Source organism: Crocodylus siamensis, chromosome 1 (assembly GCF_052110815.1).
Source record: "Crocodylus siamensis isolate JL-2025a chromosome 1, ASM5211081v1, whole genome shotgun sequence".
Lineage (NCBI taxonomy): Eukaryota > Metazoa > Chordata > Crocodylia > Crocodylidae > Crocodylus > Crocodylus siamensis.
The window spans coordinates 112,807,430-112,825,405 of record NC_143395.1 but is presented as its reverse complement, the minus strand read 5'-3'; the positions used below and the strand labels follow the sequence as shown (position 1 = coordinate 112,825,405).

The window sequence follows — 17,976 nt, the reverse complement described above, 5'->3', positions numbered from 1 at the left end:
GTATCTGATCCAGTAGTGCCACGTTAATGGAAAGCTTTGGAAAGACGGACAGGGTAACATTTATTCTTAGAAGCCCTAGTCCTCCAGTGCTTATAGTTCTCCTGTCACCCACTGTCTAGTGTTCGTGTTCTCCTCTCAAGCTTAGCTAGGCTGTTTCAGCTTCATCTGTGTAGTGGTTCTTCTACTGTAATATTATTTTTCTCTTTGCCTGTGTCAGCATAGAAGAGTGATGCTCAACCTTTCAGCCCTGTGGACTGGATGAATGGTGGGGTAGGGTGGGATCAATCTGTATACTTGATCCAGCTTGGGGTGAGTGTAGGGTTGGTCTGCAGGTGTGACCCCGCATGCTGATCTAGCCCTATGTACAAGTTCTGACTATAAAGCGACCCTGTGCATTGCCCTAGCTCCATGTGCTAGATTCAGCCATGAAACAACCTGATAGCTGACTGGCCATGGACCAATCCTGCATTCCAGCAGGATCCAGCACAAAGATTTGTGTTATCAAGAACCACGACTCCGGAAGCCACAGCAGGTAATGCTGTCACTGCTTCCCTGTCACCACATTTTCAGACCTGTGGGGAGCCTCTGTGGGCCAGATGATACAGGCCCATGCACCAAATTCAGTCTGCAGCCCGGGGGTTAAGCACCACTGGCATAGCTGGACACAATGCAGTGCTGTTGGTAGAACTGTACATCTGGCCCGAGAGTTTATAGAGCTTCAGTATCGGAGAATATTCTCCTAAAATTACCTATAAAGCTTGACTCATGCCTAACAGTAGAACTGTGACTAGCACTTTCATAACAGGAGCAAACATAGAGACATTGGATGCATCTGTACTTATTGTCACGAAGTTTATGGCTTCCAGGAGCTCCCAGGTGCACCATTTACACATGCATCCAGACTGCAGCACACTGAGTTGGGCCACAGCAGCCCCAGCTGGCTGTGGTGTGAGGGTCCTTCAGTATGGGGCTAGCTGGCAGGCAGCCCCCATGCCCTAGCCAGCTGGGTTGGTCTACACATGTGAAGCTGTGTACAAAAAAACCCTCTGCAGCAGGGTAGTACCTTGTATTTACAAATACTACCCTGCTGCAGGGTTCATTAGCTTTGTGCACCCTAATAGGGGCACACATGTAGATGCTGAGATGTTTACTGCTCAGTTAATTAGTCAGCTGTGCAGTAAATGTTTCATGTAGATGTGCCTGCTGAAATTCACTTTGTAGAGAAAAAGCAAAGGTGAAGTAAGTGCTCAAAAAGTTAGCATAGCTGTTAAAATGAAAGATATGAAATAAGCATCAGCATTAAGCCAGTTATTTACTTTTGTGCTTGTAGACTGCTAAGGCCCCTGCCATTCAGGTAAGGGTGTGGTAGGAGCTGATGCACCATCCACGCAACCACACCTTCTGCCATGCCACACACGTATGACAGATGTGACTGTGGGATCCAGCTGACTGCAGCTGACAGAGCTCCCAGCCACAGGGGAGCACCTGGCTACATGCTCAATTCATTAATGGTGTGATGGGAAGGAGCCACAAAGTTATTACACATCTTTTGTGGAATAACTTTGAAGCGTATTCCTTGTTTTATCACACCATTAATTGATTGAATGTGTAATGGGGTCACAGTTTAAGAACTGATTAATTGGTTAATCGCATATTAAGTGTAATGTGTGGCAAGGGCTTATGACCACTACATTTCCAGCTGAATAGCAATCTGGTGACACAGTTTAAATACATGTCACTGAGGGCACTGAGAGATCTTGAGGATACCAAAAAGAAGTCAGGTCTGTTGAGAAGAATGTGACCTTTCCCTTGACAGTGGTTAATATGAAGGAACTGTTTTTGTTGTTCTTGTTGCAGAGAGATTCTGCAGACCCTTGGATATGCTCCAGTTGTAGTCACGTTTTTGGGACTTTTGCTCTGTTGGAATCTCACCAGTGCATCAATGAAGACCGAGCCCTTACTCCCAGCTTCAGACTACCAAATAAATTGGGACCTGTAAAAAACAAGAGCAAGCCCAAAGGGAAACTGAGAGGAACTGCCTTGGGCAAAAGCACTGTCCAGTGCTACGGGGCCATTTCCTGTTCCCCTGGTGCAAAGCTTAGCTGCACCAGCTCAGGAAGAATTTGCAATCCCATTGCGAGGTTTGTGCCAAAATGGAGAAGTGGCCAGTCTTCACTGATGAAGGGAAGAGAAATGAAGCAGCCAGACAGTTTCCACTGCCAACTCTGTGGAAAGCTATTTGATTCAGTTGAAAAGCTCACACTCCACACTTACAGCCACACAGGGGAGCGTCCCTACAAGTGTTCAGAGCACGGATGCACAAAAGCTTTCCTTTCCAAATATAAACTAATAAGGTACAAGTCCTTGAGGCACCAGCCATCTTTTCTGGTGGGTGTGTGTGGGGAGGTGAAGTGATGTCTTTTTGTTAGGAGAGACGAATGACAATTATTCCCTAACATCTATCTTTCCTATTTGTTTGCTTTAGCTGCTAGACACCTTGCTTCCTTTACTTGCAATCAGAGTAGCTATTCGAAGTGTTTTTCCTTTGTAATTCCAAACCAGACAATAAGAAACATTTAGTTGCTATTTAACAGAATCTGGCCTTTCAAAAGTTTTTACCATGGAGGGTGCTAGTATGTCTGCGGGGTCCTGAAGCTATATCCCACTTCTGCATTTAAGTTCTGTAAACTTAATAAATTTATTATCCTTCTGTCTTAGGCACTCAGCCACCCACTCTCCACAGAAATCTCACCAATGTGGTTACTGTGAAAAGACCTTTCACAGAAAGGACCATTTGAAAAATCACCTTCAGACTCATGACCCCAACAAGATGGCCTTCAGGTGTGAAGAGTGTGGAAAGAAATATAATACTAAGCTGGGTTACAAGCGACACCAGGCTCTTCATGCAGCCACCGGTGGGGATCTTACCTGCAGAGTCTGCTCCCAAGAGTTTGGAGGAACTGAAATATTGTTGGAACATCTCAAAACTCATGCAGGGAAGCCAGCCAGCAGCACCAAGGAAAAGAAACATAAGTGCGATCACTGTGACCGCCGTTTCTATACTCGTAAAGATGTGCGGCGTCACATGGTTGTTCACACAGGCTGCAAGGACTTCTTGTGCCAGTTTTGCGCTCAGAGGTTTGGGCGCAAGGACCATTTGACCCGCCACACCAAGAAGACCCATCCACAAGAGCTGCTGAAGGACAGATTGCAGAATGGTGACTTGCTGGGTCTCTTTGACCCTCTTTCCCCATTCAGACTAAAGGAAGAAGACCGTGAACTCCCCTCTCTTCCTGATAGGGTTTCAACACAACATGGGATTCTGAGCAGTTCAGAAGCAGGCTACAACAGTCCACATACTGACTGTCAACAAGCCCTACAAAGTACACATTCCCTTGAACATCTTCCTCACATGCCAAGGATGGGCTGCGTAGATGCCCTGTCAGCTGTTCATTCCGCACCCTCTCCACCGTCTGTTCCTACCAACCAGAACTTTCATCAGCCCAATAGATATGAACCAAGTTCTACCTCATTCACATCAGTACCCCTCAAGAATCTACCCAACAAAGTGGATGTTAAAAATTATAGTGTGAACCTGCTTGAAGATCTCCTTTTACCAGAACCTCACTCACCTCACAAAATCAATTTAGAGATTTCCTCAGGGCCCCTTGGTGATGTTGGCAAGTACACACTGCCCAAGGAGACTGAGACAACCACTGAAACAATGAACATGTCCTCCATGGATCTCACTCATATACTGGGTTTCTGGCAACTCCCTCCAAGTGATAACCAGAATACCAGTGGAGACCTTACAGTGGCATTTGGTCAGGAGGAACCACCACATAGGTGCTGCCTTGGACAACTGCAAGGTCCTCAGATAACTACAGATGGTGCAGCTCTCAATCAGCTTCCTCATGTCCTTCGCTCTTTTCCATTCAGCACAAATTCTGTGACATTGCCTCATTTTCACCATGCATTCAAATAACTACCAGCTATTACTAAGACTCCTTTTTTTACCTTAACTTTTTAGGGAGAGAAAAAAATCTTTTAAAAACTCATTAAAAACAATTTGGGAATAATCCTGACAGGAGCTTATTTTGTGTGATACTTACTCATTTTATAGTGTATGACAGTAGCAAGAATGTCATGTTTTTCCTCTCCATACCCTATGTTTTTACATTTAAACCAAATAGCTGAATAAGTGATCTTCAATGGAAAAACAACTAGTTTCATGATGAGCACAAAAAATTCTGGCTGCTGTGAGGGGGTGGATAACTTAACCTTAATGAGTCATGAAGATGTTGCACAGATAACTTCAGAATTGGGAGACATGTTAAATTCTGCATCAGAACATGTGTAATTTTGGAGGGTCAAGTAGGTTTCTGTGTTGAGCACTTAATTAATGAACTTTTAAGTATGTTTCAGTTGTGATTCTGTCACTGAATTACTTTATCTCCTTGTCTCACTTCTTTTTTAAAAACAAAAGACAGATATTACTATGGCAATTAAATTTAATTAGATTTAGTTTTTTCACATACACTTCAGCTGTATGTGCCTGCATATAGGGAGGTGGGTGCGTGTGGGCAGATCTGCATTTTCCCTGGGTTGGTAGCAGACGAACAGCTGTCTTGTATAAATGGCTTTTGCTAAAACAGAAGTAAATTGTTTAACATGTTAAGGCAGCATATTAATTTTAATTTAGAACTTGATCTGGCAAGATATGAAGCACCTTGGGCTGATGCCAAGAAAGCACTTCAACACATATGCACACACCTGCAGTCCCACTGGCTCAGCATCTTGCATATCTAAGGCTCAGTAAAGATCATGCACCTCATCCAGCTAGGATTTGATTCATCTTTGATTGATGAAGTTAGTCTTTGTTTAGCCCAGGAAAGCAATTAATAATTTTTACAAGCTGCAGCATAAAAGTTCCTTGGCTGATAAACGGCATTAGCAATAACAGCTTGAGCTGACAGCCCTCCACATCATGTATATTAACACATTATGAGGTTAGTTGCAGGTCTGCCTCTGAAGGATTGTAGAATCCAGTAGCTTACACAGTGTATCACTTACAGCCACAGATGGTGCCAAACACCACTGAAGTGTTCATGTTCATGTAGTAAGTATGATGATGTAAAACTCATTTTATTATGGCTTCAGAATGGGAGCATTTAGCAAATTATATCTTTTTAAACCACAACAGAAGTAAAGGTATAAACAGACCTCAGCTTTGTGCCACCACAATTTTTATGGTGGCATAAAGGGAAGGCAAAGAGATGCCTATACTAATTGTCCTACCACTAATCATAGAATCATACAATAATAGAAAATTATGTGTTGGAGGGGACCTCAGGAGGTCATCTAGTCTATCTCCCTGCTTGAAGCAGGACCAGCCCTAATTAGATCATCCCAGCTAAGGCTTTGTCTAGTTGGGTCTTAAAAACCTCTAATAGAGATTCCACCACTTCTCTGGGTAGCTGTTCCAGGGCTTTACTATTCTTCTAGTCAGAAAGTTGTTCCTCATATCTAACCTAAACTTCCCTTCCTACAACTTGAGACCGTTGCTCCTTGTTCAGTCATCTGCTACCACTGAAAACAGTCTCTTTGGAACCACCCTTCAGGTAGTTGAAAGCTGCTATCAAGCTGCTATCAATTCCACTCCCCCCCCCCCCCGTCTTCTCTTCTCTTCTCCAGACTAAATAAGCCCAATACCTTCAGACTCTCCTCATAATTCATGCACCCCAATCCTCTAACCATTTTTGTTGCCCTCTGCTGGTCTCTCTCCAACATGTCTACATCATTTCTTTAGTGGAGGGCCCAAAACTGGACACAGTACTCTAGATGTGGCCTCAACAGTGCCGAAGAGGGAAATAATTACTTCCCTTGATCTGCTGGCAATGCTCCTACTAATGCAGCCTAGTAGGGTATTAGCCTTCTTTACAACAAGGGCATACTATTGGCTCATACTCAGCTTACTGTCTGCTGTAACTCCCAGGTCCTTTTCTGCAGCTGCTGCTTAGCCAGTCAGTCCCCAGGCTGTCCTGGTGCATGGGATTGTTCTGTCTTAAGTGCAGGATTTTGCACTTGCCCTTACTGAACTTCATGAGATTTCTTTTAGGTGCAACCCTCCAGTGTGTCTAGGTCTCTCTGAATCCTAACCCTACCCTCCAGTGCATCTACTACTGCACCCAGCTTGATGTCATTTGCAAACTTGGTGAGGTTGCACTCCATCCCACTTTCCAGGTCATTGATGAAGATCTTGAACAAAGCCTGGACCAACCCCTGGGGCTCTCCACTTGATACCAGCTGCCAACTAGGCATTGAGCCATTGATTACTACCCTTTGAGCCTGATGCTCCAGCCAGTTTTCTATCCACCTTACAATCAATTCATTCAATCAACCCATATTTCCTTAGCTTGCTTGTGAGAACATTGTCAGTGACTGTATCTAAAGCCTTGCTGAAGTCAAGGTATATCATGTCCACTGATCTCTCTGCATTCACAGAGCCAGTCATCTCATAGAAAGCAGTCAAGTTGGTCAGGTATGACTTGCCCTTGGTGAATCCATGGTGACTTTTTCCCAGTCACCTTCTTCCCTCAAGTGCTTAGAAATGGATTACTTCAGGATCGGCTCCATGATTTTTCCAGGAACTGAGGTGAAGCTGATTGGTCCTTAGGTCCCTGGATCCTTCTTCCCTTTCTTAAAGATTATCAGTATATTTATTTGCCCTGTTCCAGTCGTCTGGGACCTCTCCCGATTGCCATGAGTTTTCAAAGATAGTGGCCAGTGGTTCCAGTCGCCGTGGCCAGCTCTCAGCACCCTTATGTGCACTATGTGTGGCACCATGTACACGTCCATGTCCAGCTTGTCTAAAAGCTCCTAACCTGTTCTTTCACCACTGTCAGCTGCTCACCTCCTTCCCAAACTGCTGTCCAAATTTGTGACCCCAACAAAAAGTGGTAATAGTTTCTGCCGTTTTATGGCAGACGTCTGTTAGCTTTATGGCACAAGACCCTGGGCAGCCCAGAGCTGCCTGCACTCTGCATCCGCTCCAGACACATGCTCCTATGGCTTGAGGGCCCATCCTGCATGCCACCAGAATTTCCACACAGGATCAGGCCCCTCACGCCCTGAGAGTTTCTGCCCAGCTTTCCTCACTTGCAGTGATGCGCCCCAAGGAGTCCACTGGCATGGCTGACCACTTCAGATGGTAACATCTATTTATACTCTAATACTCTTCTTTGTGGCAATTTTTCTATCTAGAGTTCTATACTGATGGTGTCCAAGTGTCTATCGGATGCTGTCAGCTGACCAACTATGGTATATTCATGTAAATAGCAAAAATATTAATGCTTTTACAAAGCGTGCATATTTTTGAATAAGAAAACCCACAGGATTCATTTTTTTTGAACCTCCACAAAGATCTTTTTAATTGCTGCTACTGTTAAGTTGTTTTTTGATTAATATTCTGAGTCCTAAATCTTGCCAGGTATCAGTAGGAGTTACAGGTGGTGATGGTTCTACTGTATTTGCAAAAAGGATGTTTTTTTTTCCTTATTGCTCCCATTCCTACCATATTTTCCTGCAGCACCAAAGAATTTGTTTAAAAGTTCATAAAGATTTGTTTATTAATGGACTATGAAAAGCCTCCTGTTTGACAAATTGGGAATGATAGCATCTGCATAAGTGCACATTTTTCCAGCATATTTTGGGTAAGCCTTCCAAAAAATGTCTATTTTGTTTACCACACTGACATTTCTGATCCTGCAAATTGTATTCCCTTTGCATCATGCAAAACTATATATGCTTTGAAACATGCATTTTTATAGGTATTCTATCATTTTGGTTGGAAGTGATGTAATTTTAAATTACTTTCAGTTAAAAGATGATTGTTAAAAGAATGTGCAACTTGAGCTGGAATCATGACTATGCTCTATGTGGAAATGTTTAACTTTATTTAACAGCCAAATGCCTTTAAATGCTCTCAAGCTGTTCTGAAATACGGCCTCTTATCTTAAAGGTGAAGAGTGTTTCTCATTCATATAAAAATAAAGTGAATCACTTTTGTTATTAAGACTCCTAAATACCATGCTTTAAGGGTAAGAAACAAGACGATCTTGTTACCATATTTCCTTGCATACAGCAAGCCCCAGAATAAAGACAAAATGAAGAAAAAAAGATTTTTCCCTCTAGTAACTCAGTAGCAGCAGCTGAGCCTGCTAACTGTTCTGCTCCCTGTGGATTGCATGCAGACTTCACTTTTGCTTTCCCTGGCAAGCAGCAGAAACAAACTGCTCTCGCCATATTTCCTTAAATATAATGCACATTCCACTTTCCAGAAGTTGTTTTTTGCGGAAAAAGGGCACATGCTGCATGTAAGAAAACATAGCATTTTAACCTCTTCAATCTATTCATGTTTGGCTGTTGCTCCTAGGGTCCCAAGGCTCTTCCCTTCCTCTGGCTTTTGCTTTCTGTTCCTACCCGTTGGTGGGGGTGGGAGGGAGCAGGATAGGTTGACTAGTGGGAAGCTCAGCGAGTCTGCACAGCTCATGAGTCAGTGAGGAGCTTGTGGCATGCAGTCCCCAGCCAGTCAGAAGCTGGACAGTCTACACTAAGCATTCCAGCCCTTCCTTTGAAGCTGGCTCACTGGGCAGCCAAAAGAGGGGGATATATAAGGGGTCAGGAAGAAGAGAGCAAGCCAGAGGAAAAATGGCTGAGTGAGATACCCCAAGGACATTGCCCTGAGGCAGGAATTATCCCACTCCTACTTATCCATTTTATCCAGTAAATATTAGATTCAAGAAAAGAAAAGCCATTGCACTTAGGCTTATCAATGTGAAATGAGATTAATTCCTATCATGTTCAATGGTAAAGCAGCATTCTATATAGTACACACCAGCATATAAGCTTACTTCTGTATCTTTGAGCAGGAATTATATTTTCTGTAGACTCCCTGTCACAGCTTCATTGAAGGGTTTCCGTTATGTCAAACTGCAAAACAAAAACAGAAGTTTGCATGAGTCTTGCCTGTACCAGCAAGCATACATGCACTGTTAGCAATATGCTCACCTTAATACACAGCACTCCTGTGTGCATTTTAAAGTTTGAAACTGCACATTTCTAAATGTGAATACCTAATGCAGTTGGTGATGCTGTTGCATTTCAGGCCAGAGCCACCATGAAACACCAGTAATGCAATGAGGTTTTAATACTTCCCTGGACAAAATTTTCCAATGTAAGTGATGCATTAGGACGCCAGTGGGACATAAACTCCTAAGAACTTCGGCCCTTAAAAAGAAGTTACTCTTCATGTACATGCTACAAGACTAGGCGCAATATCAATAGGTTTGACTTAAGCACATGAAGCTACCTCAGAATGCATTCCAGTCTGCCTCAGCAACTTTTTCCCAATACAGTAATGGCATTTCATTTTGCAGCACTGCTACTCGTTGGCTTTATGCTGGTGGAGTCTTGTGTTCCTTGCCTTTTGCCCTGACCTGTGGCAAAGCCTCAAAAAGAACATTAAAAAGATCAGTTAAATTTCTGTTGTCACTACCCATACCCAGAATCCCCTGTGCTTTGGAGGTAGACTCCTTGTGTGCCATGCAGTGGACCCGGGTTCAATTCTTGGACGTGTATGTAACTACGGCCCCTGAGGCACTGAACGTCTGGACTTGGTCTGGCCTTTGGATTCTCTCAATGGCCTAAAGTGGGGATGGAAGGTTTGGGCAGCCTCAATTCCTCCAGCCTCCTGCCTAGACATAAGTGTTCAAGGTGTGGGTGACTTCTTGCACATACACCCTGATCCTAAAGGATCAATAGCCTGAGTTACATCATTAATCCTGCTTAGTATGAAGTCAAACATCAACAGTCTGAGAACCAGGCTTCTGGTAGTGGACATTAGTTCAAGGATTTATTTTTTGTCAGAGCTCACCATCATACCACTTTCCTTCTTCCCTGTTCCAGTGATGAAACATGTTTTTTTTCTTGTAGCTATTCTACCTTTGCTATATTGATGCACATCACCAGTATTGTGTTTCCCAATATACTATAAATTGTTATTCTGAGGTCAGACTGGATCACTACTTATTAGTTGCATATCATGAACTTTTTTCAATAACAAGTAGTATAAGTTGTCTAATTATGTCTGCATATTTTGGTGGTTTCTCTCAAATTCTGGTGATTCAACTTTTGATGGGGGATTGAAGCAGTGACTTCCAAAGCTAAATGCTTTTCTCTCTACAGCCTCAGCTAAGAAACTGACTACTGTAGCAAACCTATATTCTCTGTGGATCAGAAACAATTATATCCACCAGTGAAGTGATAGGTCTTTCCACTCTTCTATGAACCTACAAGCCACTTTAATGCAATACAGCACAATAGGACAAATTACCTCATTGATCAATTTTCATATTCCCATTTTAGATTTCAAGTCTTAAAATTTTGTCTCTGTAATATCTCCCTGTAGTTTGTAATACTTATACTTTTCAATAAAATAATTTCTACAGAGCAGAGCTGAGCTGTTTTTAATGTGTAACACTTGTTATGTTAATTGGTGCTGCTTAACTGAAAGTCTGCCATGTCTTCATGAGAGAAACCAGTCAAATATTGGATCTGCATGCCTTTGCAGGTGGTAAGGCTTTCGGCTCTAATACAAGTTTAAGTACAAGTAAGGAATGCACTTCCTGGGACCAGTTTCCATTACAGCCAGCGAGTAGGAGCTGATTCCCTGAGTCTGGGTAAGGAGGAACTATAGTATATTATATTATCATGTCTTCTAGGCAGATTTTTTTACACTGATACCAGATCCTATTCCTGGTATCAGAAATCTGACCCTGCTCAGGTCCCTGAAAAACTGTTAATGCACCTACAGACATTTTAGTATGAAGGTTAAGTCACCAAAAACACTGAGAACCCATCCACCTTTTGCATTAATGATATTTAAAAGACTCAAGCAGGATGAAATAGTCACATTTAAGTACCCAAACAAGCAGCGTAATCTAACATACATTTCTCCTTTTGTGCTCTGCTTCTGATTTTGTCAATCCCTGCTATGAGTTTGCTAGTTGTCTTTTTTTTGTTTTTTTAAACAGTCCATCTACATTTCTGTCTTTTTGTGTCCCCCTCCTTCCCCCTGTGTGTGCATGTAAAAATTGTGATGGAGCTGCTAAATGGAGCAAACAGGGAAAGGTTAAAATTTCACAAATATACTAGAAAACCTTACTTCTTTACAGTAAGAGTCCCCAACCACACACAAGCCTGTGGGATTCTGTGAGGGTAGCTCCAATTGGCTGAACTCATTTTCTTGAGCTTAACTTCATTAGAAATGAAAGCCTATTTTTGCTTAAAAAGTGCTATACTAGATCCAGTATTCCTTCTATGACAGTGGGAGAAATGGATGCTATAGAGGGAGAGCACTGAACTGAATACATTTAGTGTGATAGATCCCTTATTCAATAATGTCCCTAGCGTCCACCATTATTGGTTTTGAGATGCCAGAGGGAACATCTCCAACCATACTTCTGACCTAATAAGTGGGCCTGAATTGTCGAAGTACTGCATCCTACTCATGCACTGGAGAAAAAGACTTTCCAGAGGTAGTCAGGCCCATGGGACAGGCCATCAGACTGAGAAAGAGAATGTGTTCAGCTCTGCTACCGACCTTTTGTATGAACTTGGATCAAGATATTTCATCTTGGATCAAGATTTTTCTCAGAGCCTTGCTTGTTCCATCTGTAACACCACTTATTTATTCATTCTTGGAAATCCACACGTGAAATGTGCTAGATGACAACTAACCAACATAATTAACACCACTGGAAAGAAATTATTAAACAAACTGAAGGGAACTGAATTAGTTGCAATATATTCATAGTGCACACTATGAAAGGTCATGTAAACTCCACAAATCTAGGACAAAATGTTAAGAGGATGTTGTGCCACTGAGAATAAAAGGCTTGTTATAAGGAGAGGTTAAACCTGCATTAATTCCAGTAGACCATGTAGCTGTGGGTAGACCCCACTGTCCATTCCATGTCCACTTGAGCACTCCAAAGTGTTCGTCTCTCTCTGGTCTTGACTGGTTTCATTTTATGGACTACTCCCATTTAGGTATTCTTTTTTATCTTTACCAATCCTATTACTGTGAATTCTGAGTGGTTTGGAGTCTACTCTGAAATTTCACGGTAAGTTTAATATGTTGCTCTTGATTCATTTTCTGTTAACAGGAAATTATTTTATTTTAAAATATATTGTTCTTGAACACAGGTAGGCTAAACTTACCAGGGGTGTATCTCCATGGAATTATACCACCAATTTAGCTCTGTGTGACTTAACAAAATTATCATTTTTTTTACCATCACTATCATTATCATCAACAATTGTCAAAAAATCATCATTAACAACACTCTAATACATGGTCTGCACTATTTACTACTGTTGTACCCTACCTGGAGTTGTACAAGAATTATTTGGGGGGTTTTGTTTAGCTTATGGACATTTTCTATAAGAAAAAGTTTCTTTGGCTTTATTTTTTAATTAAAGACATCTATTCAAAATCACTGGGCTGAAATCAATGTATTATAACAAAGTGAACACATCATGGTCATTATAACACAACCAATAAACAAAAAGAGCAAAGAAAGAGTAGTAGAAAAATGATAGGATAAAAACATGGGGAAAATGTCTTCCAGTCTGAACTGGTGATTACATTTATAAGAGTTAAGTTTGCATATACAGAAAAAAAAAATAAGAAGAAAGTGAAGGTCATCGGAGCTGAGCCACAATATATAGTTTCTAAGTTAACTATTTTCTTTCTTTACTGAAAGATTCCATTAAGCATATGAATAAGATTGACAATTTACACACCAGAAACTGAGAATACACAACTCTGGAGCACTTGCCAATAGCGACAGCTTGAAACTGCCAAAATAGCAGAAGCAAAGAGAACCACAGAAGCATGAAAAAAGGTCTATATAAAAAATTCTTGGTGTCAAAACTTTTGACATGGTTTATTTGGTGCTTCTTGCTGTCACCTGATGAGCACAATTCATCCAAGATCCAAACAAGCGTATTTGAAGTAGTTTAAAAAAAATGCTGTATGCATACAAATGCGCAAAATGTTATTTATACCACTGGACTTATTAACCAAAATAAAGGCCCATTTAAAAATGATTTTCAATCATCTTAAAAGTAGCCTCCTTTAACCAGTCATAAAGGGCAAATCATTTGGAAAGAAAAAAATAAAATAAATCAATTATGCTTTAAAAAGGATATAGTAAAAAATTATACTCCATGGGGGCAGAAGGAATTGAGCAGGTCATGAAATGTGTTTTGCTTATTTTATTGTCACATGGCTTCTTCCATGTCTTAAGCTGTGCAATGCTTGGAAAGCAGATGGAACAGCTTCCTAGGGTCTTCAGGAGTGATGTTATAGAAGTAAAGCCACACCAAGTCCTTGTTGACCTGCCACTTTACCTTCTGCTCTGCATCAGCTGTCTGGAAACAGTAAAGTGACATTTACCTATGATTTGCAGTAGAACAAAAAATTTATATCATGTTACTTTTGTCTTCCTAATAAAATAAATTTTAAACAAAGCAAAATCATATTAATGTTTTACCAAAATGACTGCTCTCTTAGAAACCACCTATGGACCATTTGAAAATGTTAAAAACCTTAATTACACTGTCAATTTAAAAAAAAAATCTACTTTAACTGACTGCTTTAAGGCTTGTGAACTGTGCTTCAATTTACTTGATTCCAAGACAAAGTGTATTCCCCATTTAACACGGGATAAAAGCTCATCTTGGAATTGAGTATAAGGTTGGGGTGGCAAGCAGCTGTTGCAGCTCTAGCTTCTGCCCATCTTCCAGTCCGGTAGCAGTGGTGAAGGCAGCACCTCCACCTGGGCCCCAGAGCTGGGACTGGAGCTGACACAGCAATGCTGCTACTGCTGCTAGTACTGAGCTGGGCTGGGGCCAGAGCAAGCGCATGCTCGGTGCCCTGGGCTGAAGCGGGGATGGAGCCTGCTGGTGTTGGAACAAAGGGAAGTGGTGGTGGGAGGGAGGCAAGTCAGTGGGGGGCAGAGATGATGGGGGAGTTAAATAGGAGAGGTAGGCAGGGGGTCTGAGGCTAAGGGGGGGTCAGGCACAAGGGGGGCAAGTGGTGGGATGGACACGTGGCAGGGGGCAAAATGGGGGTGGGGGCAAGGTACAGAGGTCAAGCTCTTTGACCCCCCCGACTGCCTCCCCCACCACCAGTTTCGCTACTGCCTGCCCCACTACTATCCCCAACTTGCCCCCTCATTCTGCCCCTCTACTGCCTTCCCCACTGCAGCAGTGGGGGGGACAAACTTAAGATATCCTTCCAATAATTAAATCTTATACATGAAAAATTATAACAAACTCATAAATTTTCTGTGTATAGCATCTAATATTGACGGGTTGTCACTTGAATTCAGGTAAATATGGTAATTTTTGTCACTTAGGCCTAGGGTAGAAATTACCAGTGTGCACGCGCACACATCCACCCACCCACTGACCCCCTTTAATAGTTTGAAATCAAACTGATTGTGTTGCCCAGTCTTGTTATAAAAATTACTAATTCCCCATTGAAAGTGGAAGGTCTTGTTCCCTACTTGAGATTCTTCCTTGTGCACTCATACCCTCCCCCTTTTTGGAGATCCTTTAGGTCCTCCACTCAGGCATTTTTATTCAATAACTCTATCCCTAAATCTCTGCATTAAGGACGTTTATGTTATATACGACATTCAACTTAGTGTAAACTTATCACTTTCAATTTTATTTACATTGAATGCTCTTTCACATGACCTGCTGGGCAAACATATAAACTGGAGGTTTCTGTGAAATTTCAGAGGGAATATCCCTTTAAGGACTATAAGATGATTCATACCACTCAAAGCTTTTGTTTCATTATCTGAAGACACAGGCAGAAGACACTAGCAATTTACAGTGAAAAATTTCCTCACCACCCAACACTTGACAAAGCTCAAGCTCTTCAGTAAACACTGCCTTCTTCTGGACTCTGAAATTCTCTCTCTTAGTTATTTCCTACATTGTGTATACACCATATGGATACCAAAGCTAGGAAATCTGACAAACTATTTAATCTTCTTATATTTTTCAAGTAAAGAGTATTTGTTACCCCAAATCTGCTGGACTAGTTTTTTCCAGAGGGTGTACTCATTTTTTTGGTTTTCTGTGGAATTCCAGCAGAAGGCTCCACAATGGCTCCTTTAAAGAAAAAAAAAAAAAAAGAAAACCCAGTGCTGTACACATCAACAGTTCTTATATAAACTGAGTAATTTCAAAATATGTATAAACACACAAGTATCCATCAATCTATTGAGACGCAGAGATCACTATACTGAGCTATATATATATGTCATTCTGTTTTGTTATACTGCAAATAGTTATTACATTAACTTTTTCTTAATTTTTTTTTTAGTTTAGAAGGTGCAACTCTACTCTGCCTCCTGCCTATATAGCATTGCCATGATTAAATGTAACTGAATACCCAAGACAAACTTTGTCACACCCAGAAAGGTATTAAAGAGAACAGCTTTAGAAATTTACTCTGCATTGCTAAGTTTAAGTCTTGTGTCAAAAAATAAAGGAAGAAATTTATCAAACCCAACAATGAATGGAAAATACAGTAAACTTGTGCCTTTACTTCCTACATCAAGGATGTATAGCACAAGCTTTTGTAAATAGAGGGCTTACATTCAAGTTCATTTTTAAAGTTTTGTCAGCTAAGAGCCACTGGAAATTGCAGAACAAGAAATTATCCACAGATTGGATGGTGTTAAACATGGCCTAAATCAGTGGTCACCAACCCTTTGATCCTGATTGACAGGTCAATCCTGGAGTACGGGGGGGGAAGGGCCCTGGGTTCTCCACCAGGCTGCACACAGTGGTGGGAGCCCCCCCGCACACTCCTAGACCGCAGAGATTTCCAGACCTGGCTGGGTCAGGGCCTGACACCACATTCATCTGGCTGCTAGGTGGGTATGGCTCAGTGCAGCTGTGGCACAATAGTGGGATTGGGCCCAGCCAGGTCTGGGACTTTTCACGAGCTGGGGAAGGTGGGGTGAGGTAGATCCTGGGGTGTCCTTTACTTCCAAAAAGTAAACTTTACCATAAAAAGGTTGGAGACCACTGGTCTAAACTGAGACGATGCAATTTTAACCCATTACTTGGATGGGTTAACTGCTTTGTTTTTCTCTCTCTTACCCACCTTGCCTTTCAGCAGTGCCATCTCTCTCCTATCCCCTTCCCTATCCTTTGTATCCTAAACCCCTGCTTTCTATTTAGCAGCTCTGCTTCCTGCAGTCCCTTCGCAGCATCTATTGAAGTAAGCCCTCTGCTTACAAAAGCTTATACTATAAATCTCCAATTTACATGGTCTACAAATAGGGACCTACTTACATCACAGCAAAACTAAACAATTTTCCTGGCTTGGTTGCAGCATAAAGCAAATTTCTCAGGTATTTCCCAGATGTGCTCTGCTGGCCCTGCCCCGCAGTGCTGATTGGTGGAGAGGCCCCAGCAGGGGGAGAAGGGACAAGGGAGTGGCCACCATCCTGTCTACTGCACTTTGTGTGGCCCCGCCAGCCAGCACCTCCCCCCTATCAAGTGGCCTGTGAGGCTGGGTTGTGGCAGCAAGGGACACTGTATTTATTTTTATTAATTTTTTTTAAGTTGATTTTGCAGAAAATCCTGGATTTGTGGTTTTCTGCAAAATCTGTGAAATCACGAATTGAAAGACTCCTTTCTATAAAAGGTGCAAATCTATTCTGCCTTCTCAGGCTAACATGGCTAACTACCTCTCCCAATACAGTAAATAGCACTAGATTTCTTATTTTTCTCTTGCTCCTGGAAGATGCTGAATGCCATTTTTAGAATCTGGGTAAATTCCCAACTTCAAATGCTCATTACATCCCATCTAAGATCTAAAGGAGACACTTTTGCCTACTTTGCTGAAGAACACATATTTGCTACAGCATTTATGTCCAATAGCCTACAACTGCAATACGAAAAATGACAGAAGATATATTAGATTTACAGTGACGTCAAGTGTCAAGGGGAATTAATCGAATTTCTGCCCCACAGCTTCAAAGCACATATAACTGCTAGCATCTTCTGCTTACCCAGATGCATTTTATTTCACATTAACATTTGCCAACAGAAAGTGGTTTGATCCATCAGATTGCAAATCGCTGCCAGCTACAAATTAATCAGTCTAATACAGAGGAAAAGAATAGTGGTGTAATGCTCTTCTCATCATTCTTGCTAACCATATCTTGTTTTTATTTCCAATCTGTTTTTTGAAGAAAATCCCGTATTTACTCAAATACAAAATGAGATCTGTTCCTCCAATCAGCATGGGGAAAAAAGGCCCTTCATTTTACATTCACATACCAGGAAACCTCATTACATACATTGGCTATCATTAAACTGCTGCCAAAACCAGCACGTACTCAGTAATGGAAATCAACTGTGAAGCTGATTAAATGCAGCCAACACTGAGCATGACTATAATGTGTTTTATATTATTGGGCAAACAAGCCCATGGGAACCTTTATTTTTTTTATTATTACAAAACAATTAAAAGAAACTATATTAACACAAAACTTGACAACCTCCCCTACAACAATACCCTGTTCTTTTTACACCCCTTCTCACCATTAACACACTGCCCTCTCACAAGCCTACCCCCAGCCCAGGAAGCACAATAATTTTCACACTGTCCCTTTGTTCTTTTGGAAGAAACACTTCTTTCCTCCATCTCTTCCCTGCCTTCTCTTTTTCCATCTTGTGTACGTCTTGATCCACATAGTATTTCAATTCATAAATTTCCATCCTCAAACATTCTCTTCTGGTAGAAGCCAGTCCCTTGACCAACAGTAGGTTTCTCACCTTCCATACCACTATTGTTGCAAAAGTAGTATGGTTCTT

At 41.6% G+C, this 17,976-nt stretch overlaps 2 protein-coding genes across 12 annotated transcripts in view; one reads left to right on the top strand and one right to left on the bottom strand.

The window, feature by feature from the left end:
* The window catches only part of PLAGL1 (PLAG1 like zinc finger 1), a 78,284-nt gene extending 67,775 nt beyond the window's left edge, over positions 1-10,509 (top strand). For 5 of the 10 annotated variants that reach the window (XM_090040848.1, XM_090040838.1, XM_090040819.1 and 2 more), the window contains 2 exons: positions 1,858-2,354; positions 2,719-10,508. In XM_090040848.1, the coding sequence (XP_089896974.1) occupies positions 1,858-2,354; positions 2,719-3,985 (1,764 nt within the window). In that variant the 3' untranslated portion in view covers positions 3,986-10,508. Of the gene's footprint in view, positions 1-1,857; positions 2,355-2,718 lie in introns of all 10 variants that reach the window. The other 5 variants (XM_090040810.1, XM_090040896.1, XM_090040877.1 and 2 more) reach the window with 2 other exon arrangements.
* A 184-nt stretch (positions 10,510-10,693) lies between these two features.
* Positions 10,694-17,976, bottom strand: part of ZC2HC1B (zinc finger C2HC-type containing 1B) — a 30,981-nt gene continuing 23,698 nt past the window's right edge. Inside the window, exons 7-8 of one of the 2 annotated variants that reach the window (XM_090040935.1) lie at positions 15,164-15,252; positions 10,694-13,497 (exon numbers count right to left, since the gene is read on the bottom strand). In XM_090040935.1, coding sequence (XP_089897061.1) covers positions 15,179-15,252 — 74 coding nt within the window. In that variant the 3' untranslated portion in view covers positions 10,694-13,497; positions 15,164-15,178. Of the gene's footprint in view, positions 13,523-15,163; positions 15,253-17,976 lie in introns of both variants that reach the window. The other variant, XM_090040924.1, reaches the window with a different exon arrangement.